The sequence below is a fragment of the Bufo bufo genome, chromosome 9 (assembly GCF_905171765.1).
Source record: "Bufo bufo chromosome 9, aBufBuf1.1, whole genome shotgun sequence".
Classification (NCBI taxonomy): Eukaryota; Metazoa; Chordata; class Amphibia; order Anura; family Bufonidae; genus Bufo; species Bufo bufo.
Genome location: NC_053397.1, coordinates 136,240,165 through 136,257,069, shown reverse-complemented (window position 1 = coordinate 136,257,069; position 16,905 = coordinate 136,240,165). Strand labels below are relative to the sequence as shown.

Sequence of the window (16,905 nt, the reverse complement as noted above, 5' to 3'; positions counted from 1 at the left end):
GTTTGCCTTCTGTTGCTTCCTCCTCCTACTCCGCTTCCTCATCCTCTACCGACTCCTCATCCGGTCAGCATAACACCTTCGCCACCAACTTCAGCACAGCCAGGGGTAGATGACAGCAGGCAGTTTTAAAACGTATCTGTTTGGGGGACAAAACGTGCAGGAGCTGTGGACGGGCATATAACAACAGACCAATGAGTGGTTGTGCCAGTGAGCCTCAATCCGGCCTGGTGGTGTGCGATAATGAGCGAAATCTCGTAGCAGCTCTGGGACTAGCCGGTTTGATGCAAATCCCTTGCCTGGCACATGTGCTGAATTTAGTGGTGCAGAGGTTCCTTAAAAATTACCCCGATATCTCAGAGCTGCTGCATAAAGTGCGGGCCATCTGTACGCGCTTTCGCCTGTCAGCGCTGCAGCGTAACTTCGGCCTTCCGCTCACAGCCTCATATGCAACGTGCCCACAAGGTGGAACTCCACCATGCACATGCTGGCTAGATTATGCGAGCAGCAGCAGGCGATAGTGGAGTTTTAGCTGCAGCATGCACAGGTGAGTCGCTCTCTGGAACAGCACCTCTTCACCACCAATGAGTAGGCCTCCATGCGAGACCTGTGTTCCTTGTTGCACTGTTTCGAGTACTCCACTAACATGGCCAGTGCACGCCGTTCTCATCATTACTATCCCACTTCTATGCCTCCTTGAAAAAACGCTTTTGGCGATGATGGAAGAGGGTGTGGCACAGGAGGAGGAGGAAGAGGGATAATTTCATAGGGTTTCCGGCCAGTCATTCACAAGTGGCTCTGAGGGTGGGTTCTTGTACCCACAAACGCCAGGTACACAATTGTCCAGCCATGGCACAGTTCTGGAGGATGACGATGTGGAGGATGAGGATGAGGAGATGGAGGAAATGGAGGAGGAGGATCCGTGTTCACAGCAGGGTGGCAGCCAAACCATCTCATGGTCATCACTGATGCGTGGCTGGGGGGATACAGAGGACACAGACAATACACCTTCCACAGAGGACAGCTTTTCGTTGCCTCTGGGCAGCCTGGCACACAAGAGCGATTACATGCTGCAGTTTCTCCAAAACAACCGCTGAGTTGCCCACATTCTAACTTGTGCTGATTACTGGGTGGCCATGCTGCTAAAGTCCCGTTACAAGGACAACGTACCGTCCTTAATTCCGTCACTGGAGCGTGATCGTTGGATGCGCGAGTACAAGCGCACGCTGGTAGACGCGCTGCTGGTGGCATTCCCACCTGACAGCGGGGCCACAGTGGAAGCACAAGGCGAAGGCAGAGGAGGAGGAAGAGGTTGCCAACGCAGCTGGGGCACCACCAGCACCTAAGAAGGCAGGGTTAGCATGGCCAAAATGTGGAAAAGCTTTGTCAGCACGCCACAACAACCAGCACCATCAGCTGATATGAAACGTCTTAGCAGGAGGCAGTATTTCAGCAACATGGTGGAGCAGTATGTGTGCACACACCTACACGTACTGAATGATGGGTCTGTCCCCTTCAACTTCTGGGTCTCCAAATTGGGCACATGGCCTGAGCTTCCCCTTTACGCCTTGGACGTGCTAGCCAGTGTATTGTCTGAACGTGTGTTTAGCACGGCAGGGGGTGTTATCACAGACAAGCGCAGCCGCCTGTCCACAGCCAACATGGACAAGCTCAGGTTCATTAAAATGAACCAGACATGGATCCCACAGGACTTGTCCGTACCTTGTGCACAATAGACATGTATACCGGCCTTACCCAGCCATTGTTATACTACAGCGCAATTGCTCATTGTTGTATTTTGCATATTTCCCACTCTTTTGAAGAGTACCCTAATTAAAAAAATATATAAAAATATTAAAACCAAAAACCGGTAGACAGGTAAAATAAATTCACTAATTTGTCTGTTACATTCTCAGGTGAAATTCACCAATTTTTGGGTGTGATGTACCCCTTCTCTACCTAGTAGATAGGTAAAAACATTTTACTAATTTGTCTGTTACATTTTCGGGTGAAATTCACCAATTTTTGGCTGTGATATACCCCTGCTATACCTAGTAGACAGGTAAAAACATTTCACTAATTTGTCTGTTACATTCTTGGGTGACGTTGGACCATTTTTGCTCTGATTAAACCCCTGCTATACATAGGTGACAGAGACATAAATTTCTAAAAATCGTCTGTTACATTGTCAGGTGACATTTTAACAATTTTGCCGTATACAAACCCCTGCTCTGCATAGGTGACAGGGAATTGAATTTCAAAAATTCTTCTTTAATTGACGCGTGCCACCTCCTTTACTTGTGAGCTTCGGCTTCAATAATTTGTCTCACTTTTCTGCTTGATCCAAATTTTATTTCATCCATTGTCCTCCCTTGGATGTGGTATCTCTTTCTCACGCACCCTCTCCGTGTGGAACCCTGATTCGCCGATAACCGTGATCAACATGGTAGGCGCAGAAAAGAACATCACAAGTTGATAGAGAAGATATCTAAATGGATCGTGGACGTCACGGGGACGTGCGATCAGGCAGAAGTTATCTAGAGTAAAAAAAAGCGGCAGCTTTCCAAATTCAAAATACCCCACTGACATTCCCTATAATTTTTTAATAATCATTCCAATAACAGGGCATCTTAAGAGTCCTGTATTGTTATTTATCATCACTACCTCCCCGAGTTGGGAGTGGGTAATTGCCACACGCCCCCTCTTTAACTTAGAAGCTTCTACTTCAATACTTTGTCCCACATTTCCACTCGATCACATGGAATTTCATCCATTGACCTCCCTTGGATGTAATATTCCTTTCTCACGCTCCCTCTCCGGCATGGAACCCTGATTCGCCACTAACCGTGATCAACATGGTAGGCGCAGAAAAGAATATCGAAAGTTGACAGAGAAGATATCCAATTGGATCGTGAACATCACAGGGACGTGCGACATGGTGGGGCAGTATGTGTACACACGCCTACACGTACTGACTGATGGGTCTGCCCCCTTCAACTTCTGGGTCTCCAAATTGGGCACATGGCCTGAGCTTGCCCTTTACGCCTTGGAGGTGCTGGCCTGCCCTGCAGCCAGTGTATTGTCTGAATGTTTGTTTAGCAAGGCTGGAGGGGGTTATAACAGATTATATTTCCCAATGTTTTGGGGTGTACCCTAATTTAAACAAAAATAAATAAAATAAATAAAAATAAAACCAAAAAGCAGTGTAGGCTACCTCCTCCTCCACCACTACCGCTTCCACCTACACCGCCACATCCACCGCCTCCTCAACCTCCTACTCCATATGGACCTCGTCCTCCAAGATCAAGATTATTATTTTTTATTTTTATGTATTTTATGTTATTTGAAGTCATTTCCCTATCCACATTTGTTTGCAGAGCACTTGCCATGCTCTTAACCACATTTTGCTGCCATTTTGAGCCCTCTAGCCCTTTCCATTACATTTTTACAGCCATTTTAGTGCTCAAAAGTTCCCAGTCCCCATTGACTTTAATGGGGTTCGGGTTTGGGGTCAAGTTCGGGTCCCAAACTCGAACTTTTTTTTTGAAGTTCGGCCGAACTCGTCGAACCTGAACATCCAGGTGTCAGCTCAACTCTACTCATGGCTTATTAGTTAAAGCATTCAAGAAACCTATATAAATTATACTGTGTTAAAATAATGTGTGTACATATATTTTAATATTAGAATGAATGTCTCATTCCAATAGATCACTCAAATTTCGACAACATGGGCTTGACCTCTCCATTGGGTACCCAAAGTGGTATGACAGTAGTTCAAAACAGCAGAGCACGGTTGATTTCTGGCTTCCCTTTACAAGATCAGGAACTCTCTAATTATGCTTCAGTAAATATTTCTGGTAAGTCTCTAGCAGAAATAGGTAAGTTTTTATACAAATTAAAGTTTGTATTATAATTATTGTCAAAGGGGTATTATGATTTGTGTAAAAGGTTATTAATTTTATGAATTTATAAATGAAAAGATATACTTTTTATAGTGCATGAATACTTTATTGTTATTCCACATATTTTTAAATTTTTATTCATTTATTCTCCAGTTTTCTGCCCATGAATAATGTAAATAATGAAAATCAGACCTCATATAGTACAGGGCAGCCTCTTTCTAACAAAGTTACAACCAGCCCTGTACCTCACATGGATCCAGAGATCTCCACATTCATTGCTCTACTTTATATCAAGTTGACAGCTCAAGGGGAGTGTATTTTCCGCTGCAGCTAAGGGGGTGTGTCTTTGCTCTCCCTATCACAGCTCAGGAGTCAGTTAAAGGATGAAACTAAACATGTGCAGCCTTCTCAGTGAGCAGGATAAAGAAATAAGAAAAAAACAGCAGGTGGCGCTATACAGATACATTTTATTGAATACCACAGTTGCTATGCAAAATTTTTAATTATATACAATTACAAATGTATTCAGATCCAGGTGCTGGTTTGAAAACTGTAGAATATTTTTTGTGGGACAACCCCTTTAATGAAGCCCAAACCACTTAGCATACAGACTCCATTCACACTATGTTTTGGAGTTCTCGTTGCTGAGAGGTGTGCTATGTGTTTTTGGAGTTGATTGGATTTCTAGTTTTTAATAAATTATGTTTAAAAGTATAAAAAAAATCCCTATAGAAATTAATAGCAGAATTATGTGTTTAATACAGCCCATACTGCTTAATGTACAGAAGCTCTCAGTGCTGAGAGGTGTGCTATGTATTTCTGGAGACAATTTGTAATTTTTTATACATTTTCAATAAAAAAAAAAAAATTCCCCATAAAAATGAATGACAGAATTCTGCAATTAAAGGGTTTCTGTCATGAGAAATAACGTTATGTAGCTGACTGACATTAGCGATGTGTTAATGTCAGCAGTACATAACAGTATGCTTGATAACTCCATGCCTGCCGCCGTTCTCTTAAAATAAAGTATGCTAATGAGCTTTTAAAGTATGCTAATGAGCCTCTAGGTGCTATTAGGGCTTTGCTTCAGCACCTAGAGGCTCGGTCTACGCACCCTTTGGTAAATGGTAAAGCTGGTCAGCACTTACTCAGTACACGCTGCACGGAAGAAGGAGGAATCTCCACAATCAATTAGTAATCAATAAATCCCAGCAGCTTTTTCTTTGAGATATAAATTTATTCCAGACATGTCCTACAACCAGGACGCGTTTCGGCAAACATGCCTTCATCAACAAGTGCATCTTAATGAACATACAGAGTATGTATATACAGTTGCAATAAAAAGTATGTGAACCCTTTGGAATGATATGGATTTCTGCACAAATATGTCATAAAATGTGATCTGATCTCAGGGCTGGTGCAAGGATTTTTGCCACCCTAGGCAAAAGCTAATTTTGCCACCCCATTGACTCTGCCCATTGACCACACCCCTTTACCCGCCCCTTTTTCAGCCACCTATTGCATGCAACATTTAACTATGGTCGTGTACCCTGTGCCAGTCTATGGTCATGTACCCTGTGCCAGTCTGACTATGGTCGCGTACCCTGTGCCAGTCTGACTATGGTCATGTATAGAGTTGAGCGAACACCTGGATGTTCGGGTTCGAGAAGTTCGGCCGAACTTCCCGGAAATGTTCGGGTTCGGGATCCGAACCCGACCCGAACTTCGTCCCGAACCCGAACCCCATTGAAGTCAATGGGGACCCGAACATTTGGGTACTAAAAAGGCTGTAAAACAGCCCAGGAAAGAGCTAGAGGGCTGCAAAAGGCAGCAACATGTAGGTAAATCCCCTGCAAACAAATGTGGATAGGGAAATGAATTCAAATAAAAATTAAAAAAATAAAAATGAACCAATATCAATTGGACAGAGGTCCCATAGCAGAGAATCTGGCTTCACATCAGCAGAGAATCAGTCTCTTCATGCCATAGCAAAGAATCTGGCTTCATGTCAGCAGAGAATCAGTCTCTTCATGCCATAGCAGAGAATCTGGCTTCATGTCAGCGCAGAATCAGTCTTCATGTCATAGCAGAGAATCAGGCTTCACGTCACCCACCACTGGAACAGGCCACTGTCACATAATTAGGCCCCGGCACCCAGACAGAGGAGAGAGGTCCCGTAACAGAGAATCTGGCCTTATGTCAGCGCAGAATCAGTCTTCATGTCATAGCAGAGAATCAGGCTTCACGTCACCCACCACTGGAAAAGGCCACTGTCACATATTTAGGCCCAGGCACCCAGGCAGAGGAGAGAGGTCCCGTAACAGAGAATCTGGCCTTATGTCAGCGCAGAATCAGTCTTCATGTCATAGCAGAGAATCAGGCTTCACATCACCCACCACTGGAACAGGCCACTGTCACATATTTAGGCCCAGGCACCCAGGCAGAGGACAGAGGTCCCGTAACAGAGAATCTGGCCTTATGTCAGCACAGAATCTGTCTTCATGTCATAGCAGAGAATCAGGCTTCACGTCACCCACCACTGGAACAGGCCACTGTCACATATTTAGGCCCCGGCACCCAGACAGAGGAGAGAGGTCCCATAACAGAGAATCTGGCCTTATGTCAGCGCAGAATCAGTCTTCATGTCATAGCAGAGAATCAGGCTTCACGTCACCCACCACTGGAACAGGCCACTGTCACATATTTAGGCCCAGGCACCCAGGCAGAGGAGAGAGGTACCGTAACAGAGAATCTGGCATTATGTCAGCGCAGAATCAGTCTTCATGTCATAGCAGAGAATCAGGCTTCACGTCACCCACCACTGGAACAGGCCACTGTCACATATTTAGGCCCAGGCGCCCAGGCAGAGGAGAGAGGTCCCGTAACAGAGAATCTGGCCTTATGTCAGCACAGAATCTGTCTTCATGTCAAAGCAGAGAATCAGGCTTCACGTCACCCACCACTGGAACAGGCCACTGTCACATATTTAGGCCCAGGTACCCAGGCAGAGGAGAGAGGTCCCGTAACAGAGAATCTGGCCTTATGTCAGCACAGAATCTGTCTTCATGTCATAGCAGAGAATCAGGCTTTACGTCACCCACCACTGGAACAGGCCACTGTCACATATTTAGGCCCCGGCACCCAGACAGAGGAGAGAGGTCCCGTAACAGAGAATCTGGCCTTATGTCAGCGCAGAATCAGTCTTCATGTCATAGCAGAGAATCAGGCTTCACGTCACCCACCACTGGAACAGGCCACTGTCACATATTTAGGCCCAGGCGCCCAGGCAGAGGAGAGAGGTCCCGTAACAGAGAATCTGGCCTTATGTCAGCACAGAATCTGTCTTCATGTCATAGCAGAGAATCAGGCTTCACGTCACCCACCACTGGAACAGGCCACTGTCACATATTTAGGCCCAGGCACCCAGGCAGAGGAGAGAGGTCCCGTAACAGAGAATCTGGCCTTATGTCAGCACAGAATCTGTCTTCATGTCATAGCAGAGAATCAGGCTTTACGTCACCCACCACTGGAACAGGCCACTGTCACATATTTAGGCCCCGGCACCCAGACAGAGGAGAGAGGTCCCGTAACAGAGAATCTGGCCTTATGTCAGCGCAGAATCAGTCTTCATGTCATAGCAGAGAATCAGGCTTCACGTCACCCACCACTGGAACAGGCCACTGTCACATATTTAGGCCCCGGGACTCAGACAGAGGAGAGAGGTCCCGTAACAGAGAATCTGGCCTTATGTCAGCGCAGAATCAGTCTTCATGTCATAGCAGAGAATCAGGCTTCACGTCACCCACCACTGGAACAGGCCACTGTCACATATTTAGGCCCAGGCACCCAGGCAGAGGAGAGAGGTCCCGTAACAGAGAATCTGGCCTTATGTCAGCACAGAATCTGTCTTCATGTCATAGCAGAGAATCAGGCTTCACGTCACCCACCACTGGAACAGGCCACTGTCACATATTTAGGCCCCGGCACCCAGACAGAGGAGAGAGGTCCCGTAACAGAGAATCTGGCCTTATGTCAGCGCAGAATCAGTCTTCATGTCATAGCAGAGAATCAGGCTTCACGTCACCCACCACTGGAACAGGCCACTGTCACACATTTAGGCCCCGGCACCCAGGCAGAGGAGAGGTTCATTCAACTTTTGGTTGCCCCGCAATATAATGGTAAAATGAAAATAAAAATAGTATGGAATGAGGAAGTGCGCTGGAGTAGAATAATATATTGTTAAGGGGAGGTAGTTAATATCTAATCTGCACAAGGGATGGACAGGTCCTGTGGGATCCATGCCTGGTTCATTTTTATGAACGTCAGCTTGTCCACATTGGCTGTAGACAGGCGGCTGCGTTTGTCTGTAATGACGCCCCCTGCCGTGCTGAATACACGTTTAGACAAAACGCTGGCTGCTGGGCAGGCCAGCACCTCCAAGGCATAAAAGGCTAGCTCTGGCCACGTGGACAATTTGAAGACCCAGAAGTTGAATGGGGCCGAACCATCAGTCAGTACGTGGAGGGGTGTGCACAGGTACTGTTCCACCATGTTAGTGAAATGTTGCCTCCTGCTAACACGTTCCGTATCAGGTGGTGGTGCAGTTAGCTGTGGCGTGGTGACAAAACTTTTCCACATCTCTGCCATGCTAACCCTGCCCTCAGAGGAGATGGCAGTGACACAGCTGCGTTGGCGACCTCTTGCTCCTCCTCTGCCTTCGCCTTGGGCTTCCACTGGTTCCCCTGTGACATTTGGGAATGCTCTCAGTAGCGCGTCTACCAACGTGCGCTTGTACTCGCGCATCTTCCTATCACGCTCCAGTGTAGGAAGTAAGGTGGGCACATTGTCTTTGTACCGGGGATCCAGCAGGGTGGCAACCCAGTAGTCCGCACACGTTAAAATGTGGGCAACTCTGCTGTCGTTGCGCAGGCACTGCAGCATGTAGTCGCTCATGTGTGCCAGACTGCCCAGAGGTAAGGACAAGCTGTCCTCTGTGGGAGGCGTATCGTCATCGTCCTGTGTTTCCCCCCAGCCACGCACCAGTGATGGGCCCGAACTGCTTTGGGTGCCACCCCGCTGTGAACATGCTTCATCCTCATCCTCCTCCACCTCCTCCTCATCCTCGTCCTCCTCATCCTCCAGTAGTGGGCCCTGTCTGGCCACATTTGTACCTGGCCTCTGGTGTTGCAAAAAACCTCCCTCTGAGTCACTTTGAAGAGACTGGCCTGAAAGTGCTAAAAATGACCCCTCTTCCTCCTCTTCCTCCTGGGCCACCTCCTCTTCCATCATCGCCCGAAGTATTTTCTCAAGGAGACATAGAAGTGGTATTGTAACGCTGATAACGGCGTCATTGCCACTGGCCATGTTGGTGGAGTACTCGAAACAGCGCAACAGGGCACACAGGTCTCGCATGGAGGCCCAGTCATTGGTGGTGAAGTGGGGCTGATCCGCAGTGCGACTGACCCGTGCGTGCTGCAGCTGAAACTCCACTATGGCCTGCTGCTGCTCGCACAGTCTGTCCAGCATATGCAAGGTGGAGTTCCACCTGGTGGGCACGTCGCATATGAGGCGGTGAGCGGGAAGGCCGAAGTTACGCTGTAGCGCAGACAGGCGAGCAGCGGCAGGGTGTGAACGCCGGAAGCGCGAACAGACGGCACGCACTTTATGCAGCAGCTCTGACATGTCGGGGTAGTTGCGAATGAACTTCTGCACCACCAAATTCAGCACATGCGCCAGGCAAGGGATGTGCGTCAAACCGGCTAGTCCCAGAGCTGCAACGAGATTTCGCCCATTATCGCACACCACCAGGCCGGGCTTGAGGCTCACCGGCAGCAACCACTCGTCGGTCTGTTGTTCTATACCCCGCCACAACTCCTGTGCGGTGTGGGGCCTGTCCCCCAAACATATGAGTTTCAGAACGGCCTGCTGACGTTTACCCCGGGCTGGGCTGAAGTTGGTGGTGAAGGTGTGTGGCTGACTGGATGAGCAGGTGGAAGAAGAGGAGGAGGAAGCTGAGTAGGAGGAGGAGGAGACAGGAGGCAAAGAATGTTGCCCTGCGATCCTTGGCGGCGGAAGGACGTGCACCAAACAGCTCTCCGCCTGGGGCCCAGCCGCCACTACATTTACCCAGTGTGCAGTTAGGGAGATATAGCGTCCCTGGCCGTGCTTACTGGTCCACGTATCTGTGGTTAGGAGGACCTTGCCACAGATGGCGTTGCGCAGTGCACACTTGATTTTATCGGACACTTGGTTGTGCAGGGAAGGCACGGCTCTCTTGGAGAAGTAGTGGCGGCTGGGAACAACATACTGTGGGACAGCAAGCGACATGAGCTGTTTGAAGCTGTGTGTGTCCACCAGCCTAAATGACAGCATTTCATAGGCCAGTAGTTTAGAAATGCTGGCATTCAGGGCCAGGGATCGAGGGTGGCTAGGTGGGAATTTACGCTTTCTCTCAAATGTTTGTGAGATGGAGAGCTGAACGCTGCCGTGTGACATTGTTGAGATGCTTGGTGACGCAGGTGGTGGTGTTGGTGGTACATCCCATGTTTGCTGGGCGGCAGGTGCCAACGTTCCTCCAGAGGCAGAGGAAGAGGCCGAGGCGGCGGCAGCAGCAGAAGAGGCCGAGGCGGCAGCAGCAGAAGAGGTAGCAGGGGGAGCCTGAGTGACTTCCTTGTTTTTAAGGTGTTTACTCCACTGCAGTTCATGCTTTGCATGCAGGTGCCTGGTCATGCAGGTTGTGCTAAGGTTCAGAACGTTAATGCCTCGCTTTAGGCTCTGATGGCACAGCGTGCAAACCACTCGGGTCTTGTCGTCAGCACATTGTTTGAAGAAGTGCCATGCTAGGGAACTCCTTGAAGCTGCCTTTGGGGTGCTCGGTCCCAGATGGCGGCGGTCAGTAGCAGGCGGAGTCTCTTGGCGGCGGGTGTTCTGATTTTGCCCACTGCTCCCTCTTTTGCTACGCTGTTGGCTCGGTCTCACCACTGCCTCTTCCTCCGAACTGTGAAAGTCAGTGGCACAACCTTCATTCCATGTGGGGTCTAGGACCTCATCGTCCCCTGCATCGTCTTCCACCCAGTCTTGATCCCTGACCTCCTGTTCAGTCTGCACACTGCAGAAAGACGCAGCAGTTGGCACCTGTGTTTCGTCATCATCAGAGACGTGCTGAGGTGGTATTCCCATGTCCTCATCATCAGGAAAAATAAGTGGTTGTGCGTTAGTGCATTCTATCTTTTCCACCCCTGGGGAAGGGCTAGGTGGATGCCCTTGGGAAACTCTGGCAGCAGAGTCTTCAAACAGCATAAGAGACTGCTGCATAACTTGAGGCTCAGACAGTTTCCCTGATATGCATGGGGGTGATGTGACAGACCGATGGGCTTGGTTTTCATGCGCCATCTGTGCGCTTTCTGCAGAAGACTGGGTGGGAGATAATGTGAACGTGCTGGATCCACTGTCGGCCACCCAATTGACTAATGCCTGTACCTGCTCAGGCCTTACCATCCTTAGAACGGCATTGGGCCCCACCAAATATCGCTGTAAATTCTGCTGGCTACTGGGACCTGAGGTAGTTGGTTCACTAGGACGTGTGGCTGTGGCAGAACAGCCACGTCCTCTCCCAGCACCAGAGGGTCCACTAACACCACCACGACCATGTCCACGTCAGCGTCCCTTTTTAGATGTTTTCCTCATTGTTCCCGTTTACCACAATTTTGAGAATGGCAAATTTGGGAATAGTTTTTCAACCCAGAACAAAAAGTGTGCTTTTACGGTCACTACAAATAACTTGACCAGCTAAAACAGTACAGATTTGGTTGAATAGAAATGTGAGGCCTGTTTTTTTTTTGCGCTGTGTGACAGGTATAGGTTTAATCACAGAATTAGACTTCTATCTGCACGGTAGCGTGTGTCTTAGGTTTTTCTGAATGACACTATCAGCACCTTCAATGTAAGATATCCTTTTTGGGATAGATTTCAAGTAGGCCTCATATAGCAGAAACTAGTTATTTTGAGAATGGCAAATTTGGGAATAGTTTTTCAACCCAGAACAAAAAGTGTGCTTTTACGGTCACTACAAATAACTTGACCAGCTAAAACAGTACAGATTTGGTTGAGTAGAAATGTGAGGCCTGTTTTTTTTTTGCGCTGTGTGACAGGTATAGGTTTAATCACAGAATTAGACTTCTATCTGCACGGTAGCGTGTGTCTTAGGTTTTTCTGAATGACACTATCAGCACCTTCAATGTAAGATATCCTTTTTGGGATAGATTTCAAGTAGGCCTCATAAAGCAGAAACTAGTTATTTTGAGAATGGCAAATTTGGGAATAGTTTTTCAACCCAGAACAAAAAGTGTGCTTTTACGGTCACTACAAATAACTTGACCAGCTAAAACAGTACAAATTTGGTTGAATAGAAATGTCAGGTCTATTTTTTAGGCGCTGGGTGACAGGCTCAACTTGCCCCTGATGTAGTATATGGCCAAAAAATAACCACACTATTGATGGTTAAATGCACTTCGGTGACACAGGCTCAGCCTGCAGCTGATGTAGTATATGGCCAAAAAATAACCAGACTGTTGATGGTTAAATGCACTTCGGTGACACAGGCTCAGCCTGCAGCTGATGTAGGATATAGCACAAAATAACCACACTATTGATGGTTAAATACACTTGGTGATAGCTTGTGCTGGCGCACCACAAGCCACAAAATGGCCGCCGATCACCGCAGAAAAAAGTGATCTAAAAACGCTCTGGGCAGCCTCAAAAAAGTGAGCAAGTCGATATTAGCACTTCAATGATCCACAGCTGCAGATTGATCACAGAATGAAGTCTTTTGGAGGAGTTAATCTGCCTAATCTCGCCCTAACGTCGCAGCTGCAACCTCTCCCTATGCTTGAATCAGCAGAGTGACGTGCAGCGCTACGTGACCCAAGCTTATATAGAGGCTGGGTCACATGCTGCACTGGCCAATCACAGCCATGCCAATAGTAGGCAAGGCTGTGATGGCCTCTTGGGGCAAGTAGTATGACACTTGTTGATTGGCTGCTTTGCAGCCTTTCAAAAAGCGCCAAGAAAGCGCCAAACACCGAACCCGAACCCGGACTTTTACGAAAATGTTCGGGTTCGGGTCCGTGTCACGGACACCCCAAAATTCATATACAGTTCGGGTTCGCTCATCCCTAGTCATGTATATATAATATCCAGCCATTGTCTGCCACCTAGTACCATCCCAGTGATGCCAATCACTCTGCGCTGTTCAGCAGGTTGGCACACACAACACGAGCAGTGCCACCTATTCACTGCCAGGCGCCATTCAGCCACTGTCTGAAATCCTGTGCCACCAGGGCAACATAAAACAGTATGCTGCCTTGTGCCCTCTGCCAGTCTGGCACTGTCCTGCACCCTGTACCATTCATAGCCCTTTAGACAGTCTGTGCCACCTATTAGGCTCCATGTGCCACTGCTGGGCACCCTGTGCCAGTCAGAATCTATGGCCCCTAGTCAAGCAGCAGGTGTGCCCTGACCCCTGTACACAAGTGTGTGCCACCCTGCTGCCAGTCACTGTCCTGCAGCCTCTGACACCCTAGTGCAGGTTCTCAGAGTGTGGTTGCCAGGTGTGCTCAACAGGTTCTGCTCCTCGCTGTGCTCCAGGTCCACATTGCCTTGGCTCTTGCCAAGATCATGTGTCTTCGGCGCGTGATCCCGCGAGACCCACCTCTGAAGGTCACTGGTCTCGCGGGATTTCGCGCCCGAAGTCAGGGCCGGTGCAAGGATTTTTGTCAACGCAAGCGAATCATTTCACATTTCTCCCCCTCATGATTCATGTCTATTTCTTGCCCCCCCCCCCCCATCATTTCATATTTCTTCCCCTCATGATTCATGTTCATTTCTTGCCCCCCCCCATCATTTCATATTTCTGCACCTCATGATTCATGTCCATTTCTTGCCCCCCCCATGTGCTAATATCATAGTACCATCCTCTCCCCCTGCCCCCTAATGTGCCAGTATCAAGTGCCTCTCTCCTCCCTCCTCCATGTGCCAGTATCATGGCGCCAATAGCCCCCCCCTCCCTGTGGCAGTAAAGAAACAGTCCGGTATTTAAAAGAAAAACAAAACACTTTCAGAAAAGTTTCTCCTGGGATTCAAACTCACGACCTTTCACATAAGAGGCAAGGCATTTAACCATACAGCTATGAGAGCAGTATATCCAGTTACTTTAAAAAAAAAAGTAAAGTAACAGTCCGGTATTTAAAAAAAAATAACACTTTCAGAAAAGTTCCTTCTGGGATTCAAACTCACAACCTTTCACATAAGAGGCAAAGCATTTAACCACACAGCTATGAGAGCAGTATAGCCAGTTGCTTAAAAAAAAAATATAAGACTTCTACTGTAGATAACTTTGATACCTAGTATACATCCATACACATGACAGCTGCCCCAGTACACTGTGTATGGATGTAGCAGAGCTGGGTGTGTTGGCGTAGCTGTCATGTGTATGGATGTACACTAGGTTTGATACCTAGTGTACAGCCATACACATGACAGCTGCCCCAACACACCCAGCTCTGTTACCTACAGTAGAAGTCTTATATATATATATATATATATATATATATATATATTTTTTTTTTATTATTTATTTATTTATTATTATTTTTTAAGTTATTGGCAATACAGCTTTCATAGCTGTGTGGGTAAATGCCTTGCCTCTGATGTGAAAGGTCATGAGTTCAAATCCCAGGAGAAACTATTCTGAAAGACAGGCTAAATGAGATTTAAACACACCAGGGTCTCATAGCTGTGTGCTGCTCGCTCTGCCTGAAGTGATTGAACAAGCTTGCACTCGCATGCTGTGGCCATCCAGCTGGCAACAGAAGGTGTCAAGGAGATGTCAGATGGATCACAAGTATGGGGCTGTATGCGGTGGCCTACTCTGCTTATGGGTGGTGCCGGCCCTGTCTGATCTTCATCAAAGTCACAACAATAGACAATCACAGTCTGCTTAAACTAATAACACACAAATAATTAAATGTTACCATGTTTTTATTGAACACATCATGTAAACATTTACAGTGTAGGTGGAAAAAGTATGTGAACCTCCATACACATGACAGCTGCCCCAGTACACTGTGTATGGATGTAGCAGAGCTGGGTGTGTTGGGGCAGCTGTCATGTGTATGGAAAAAGTATGTGAACCCTTGGATTTAATAACTGGTTGAACCTCCTTTGGCAGCAATAACTTCAACCTGTTGTTGCAGATCAGGAGTAATTCTTGACCATTCCTCTTTATTGAATTGAATTGAATACCATCTCGATTGTTCCACCCTCAATCTGAGGTGATTTGACGTCCTTGTAGGCGGTACATTTTCATATATATATATATATATATATATATATATATATATATACATATACAGTCCTGATCAAAAGTTTAAGACCACTTGAAAAATGGCAAAAAATCATATTTAGCATGGCTGGATCTTAACAAGGTTCCAAGTAGAGCTTCAACATGCAACAAGAAGAAATGAGAGTGAGACAAAACATTTTTTGAGCATTCAATTTAATGAAAACAACGAATAAACTGAAACAGGCTGTTTTTCAGCTGATCAAAAGTTTAGGACCACATGCCATTAAAAGGCCAAATCTGTGCAAAGATGTGGATTCATTGTCATTTTCTGTCAGGTAGTCACACGTTGTGATGGCAAATGCAAAAAAACTCTCCCTTTTGGTCGGGTTGTTGAACTGCATAAGGCTACTTTCACACTTGCGGCAGAGAGATCCGGCAAGCAGTTCCGTCGCCGGAACTGCCTGCCGGATCAGGCAAAATGTATGCTAACTGATGGCATTAGTAAGACTGATCAGGATCCTGATCAGTCTTAAAAATGCCTGATCAGTCGAAAAAATGCATTGAAATGCCGGATCCGTCTTTCCGGTGTCATCCGGCAAAAACGGATCCGGCATTTATTTTTTCACCTTTTTTTCAGTCTGCGCATGCGCATACCGGAAGGACGGATCCGGCATTCCGGTATTCTGAATGCCGGATCCGGCACTAATACATTCCTATGGGAAAAAATGCCTGATCCGGCATTCAGGCAAGTCTTCAGTTTTTTTAGCCGGAGATAAAACCGTAGCATGCTACGGTTTTCTCTTTTGCCTGATCAGTCAAAACGACTGAACTGAAGACATACTGATGCAAACTGAACGGATTACTCTCCATTCAGAATGCATGGGGACATACCTGATCAGTTCTTTTCCGGTATAGAGCCCCTGTGACGGAACTCTATGCCGGAAAAGAACAACGCAAGTGTGAAAGTAGCCTAAGCAGGGTCTCTCACAGCGCGCCATCGCTGCTGAGGTGGGACGCAGTAAGACAGTCATTTGGAATTTCATAAATTCTTAAATGATCCTGAGGGTTATGGAACAAAAAAGTCCAGTGGAAGACCCAAAAAAATTTCATCAGCACTGAGCCGGAGGATCCAATTGGCTGTTCGTCAAGACACTGGACGATCCTCGACCCAAATTAAGGCCCTTACTGGTGCTGACTGCAGCCCCATAACCATCAGACGGCATCTGAGACTGAAGGACTTCAAAAACAAAAAACGTCTTCAAAGACCACGTCTCCTTGAACGCCACAGAACTGCTCGTTTGGACTTTGCAAGAGAGCACCAAACATGGGACATTGAAAGGTGGAAGAAAGTTTTATTCTCTGATGAGAAAAAATTTAACCTTGATGGTCCTGATGGTTTCCAATGTTACTGGCATGACAAGCAGATCCAACCTGAGATGTTTTCTATGCGCCACAGTGGAGGGGGCGCCATAATGGTCTGGGGTGCTTTTTCCTTCAGTGGAACAATGGAGGTTCATGAAGTGCAGGGGCGTCAAACGGCTGCTGGCTATGTCCAGATGTTGCAGATAGCATTCCTCATGACTGAGGGCCCTCGTCTGTGTGGTAACGACTGGGTTTTTCAACAGGACAACGCTACAGTACACAATGCCCGCAGGACAAGAGACT

General features: G+C 47.3%; 1 protein-coding gene across 1 annotated transcript in view; it reads left to right on the top strand.

The window, feature by feature from the left end:
- LOC120978625 (protein shisa-9-like) overlaps window positions 1-16,905 on the top strand; it is a 1,109,246-nt gene that overhangs the window by 845,887 nt on the left and 246,454 nt on the right. Inside the window, exon 3 of the mRNA XM_040406879.1 lies at window positions 3,705-3,854. Within this exon, the coding sequence (XP_040262813.1) occupies window positions 3,705-3,854 (150 nt within the window). The remainder of the gene's footprint in view (window positions 1-3,704; window positions 3,855-16,905) is intronic.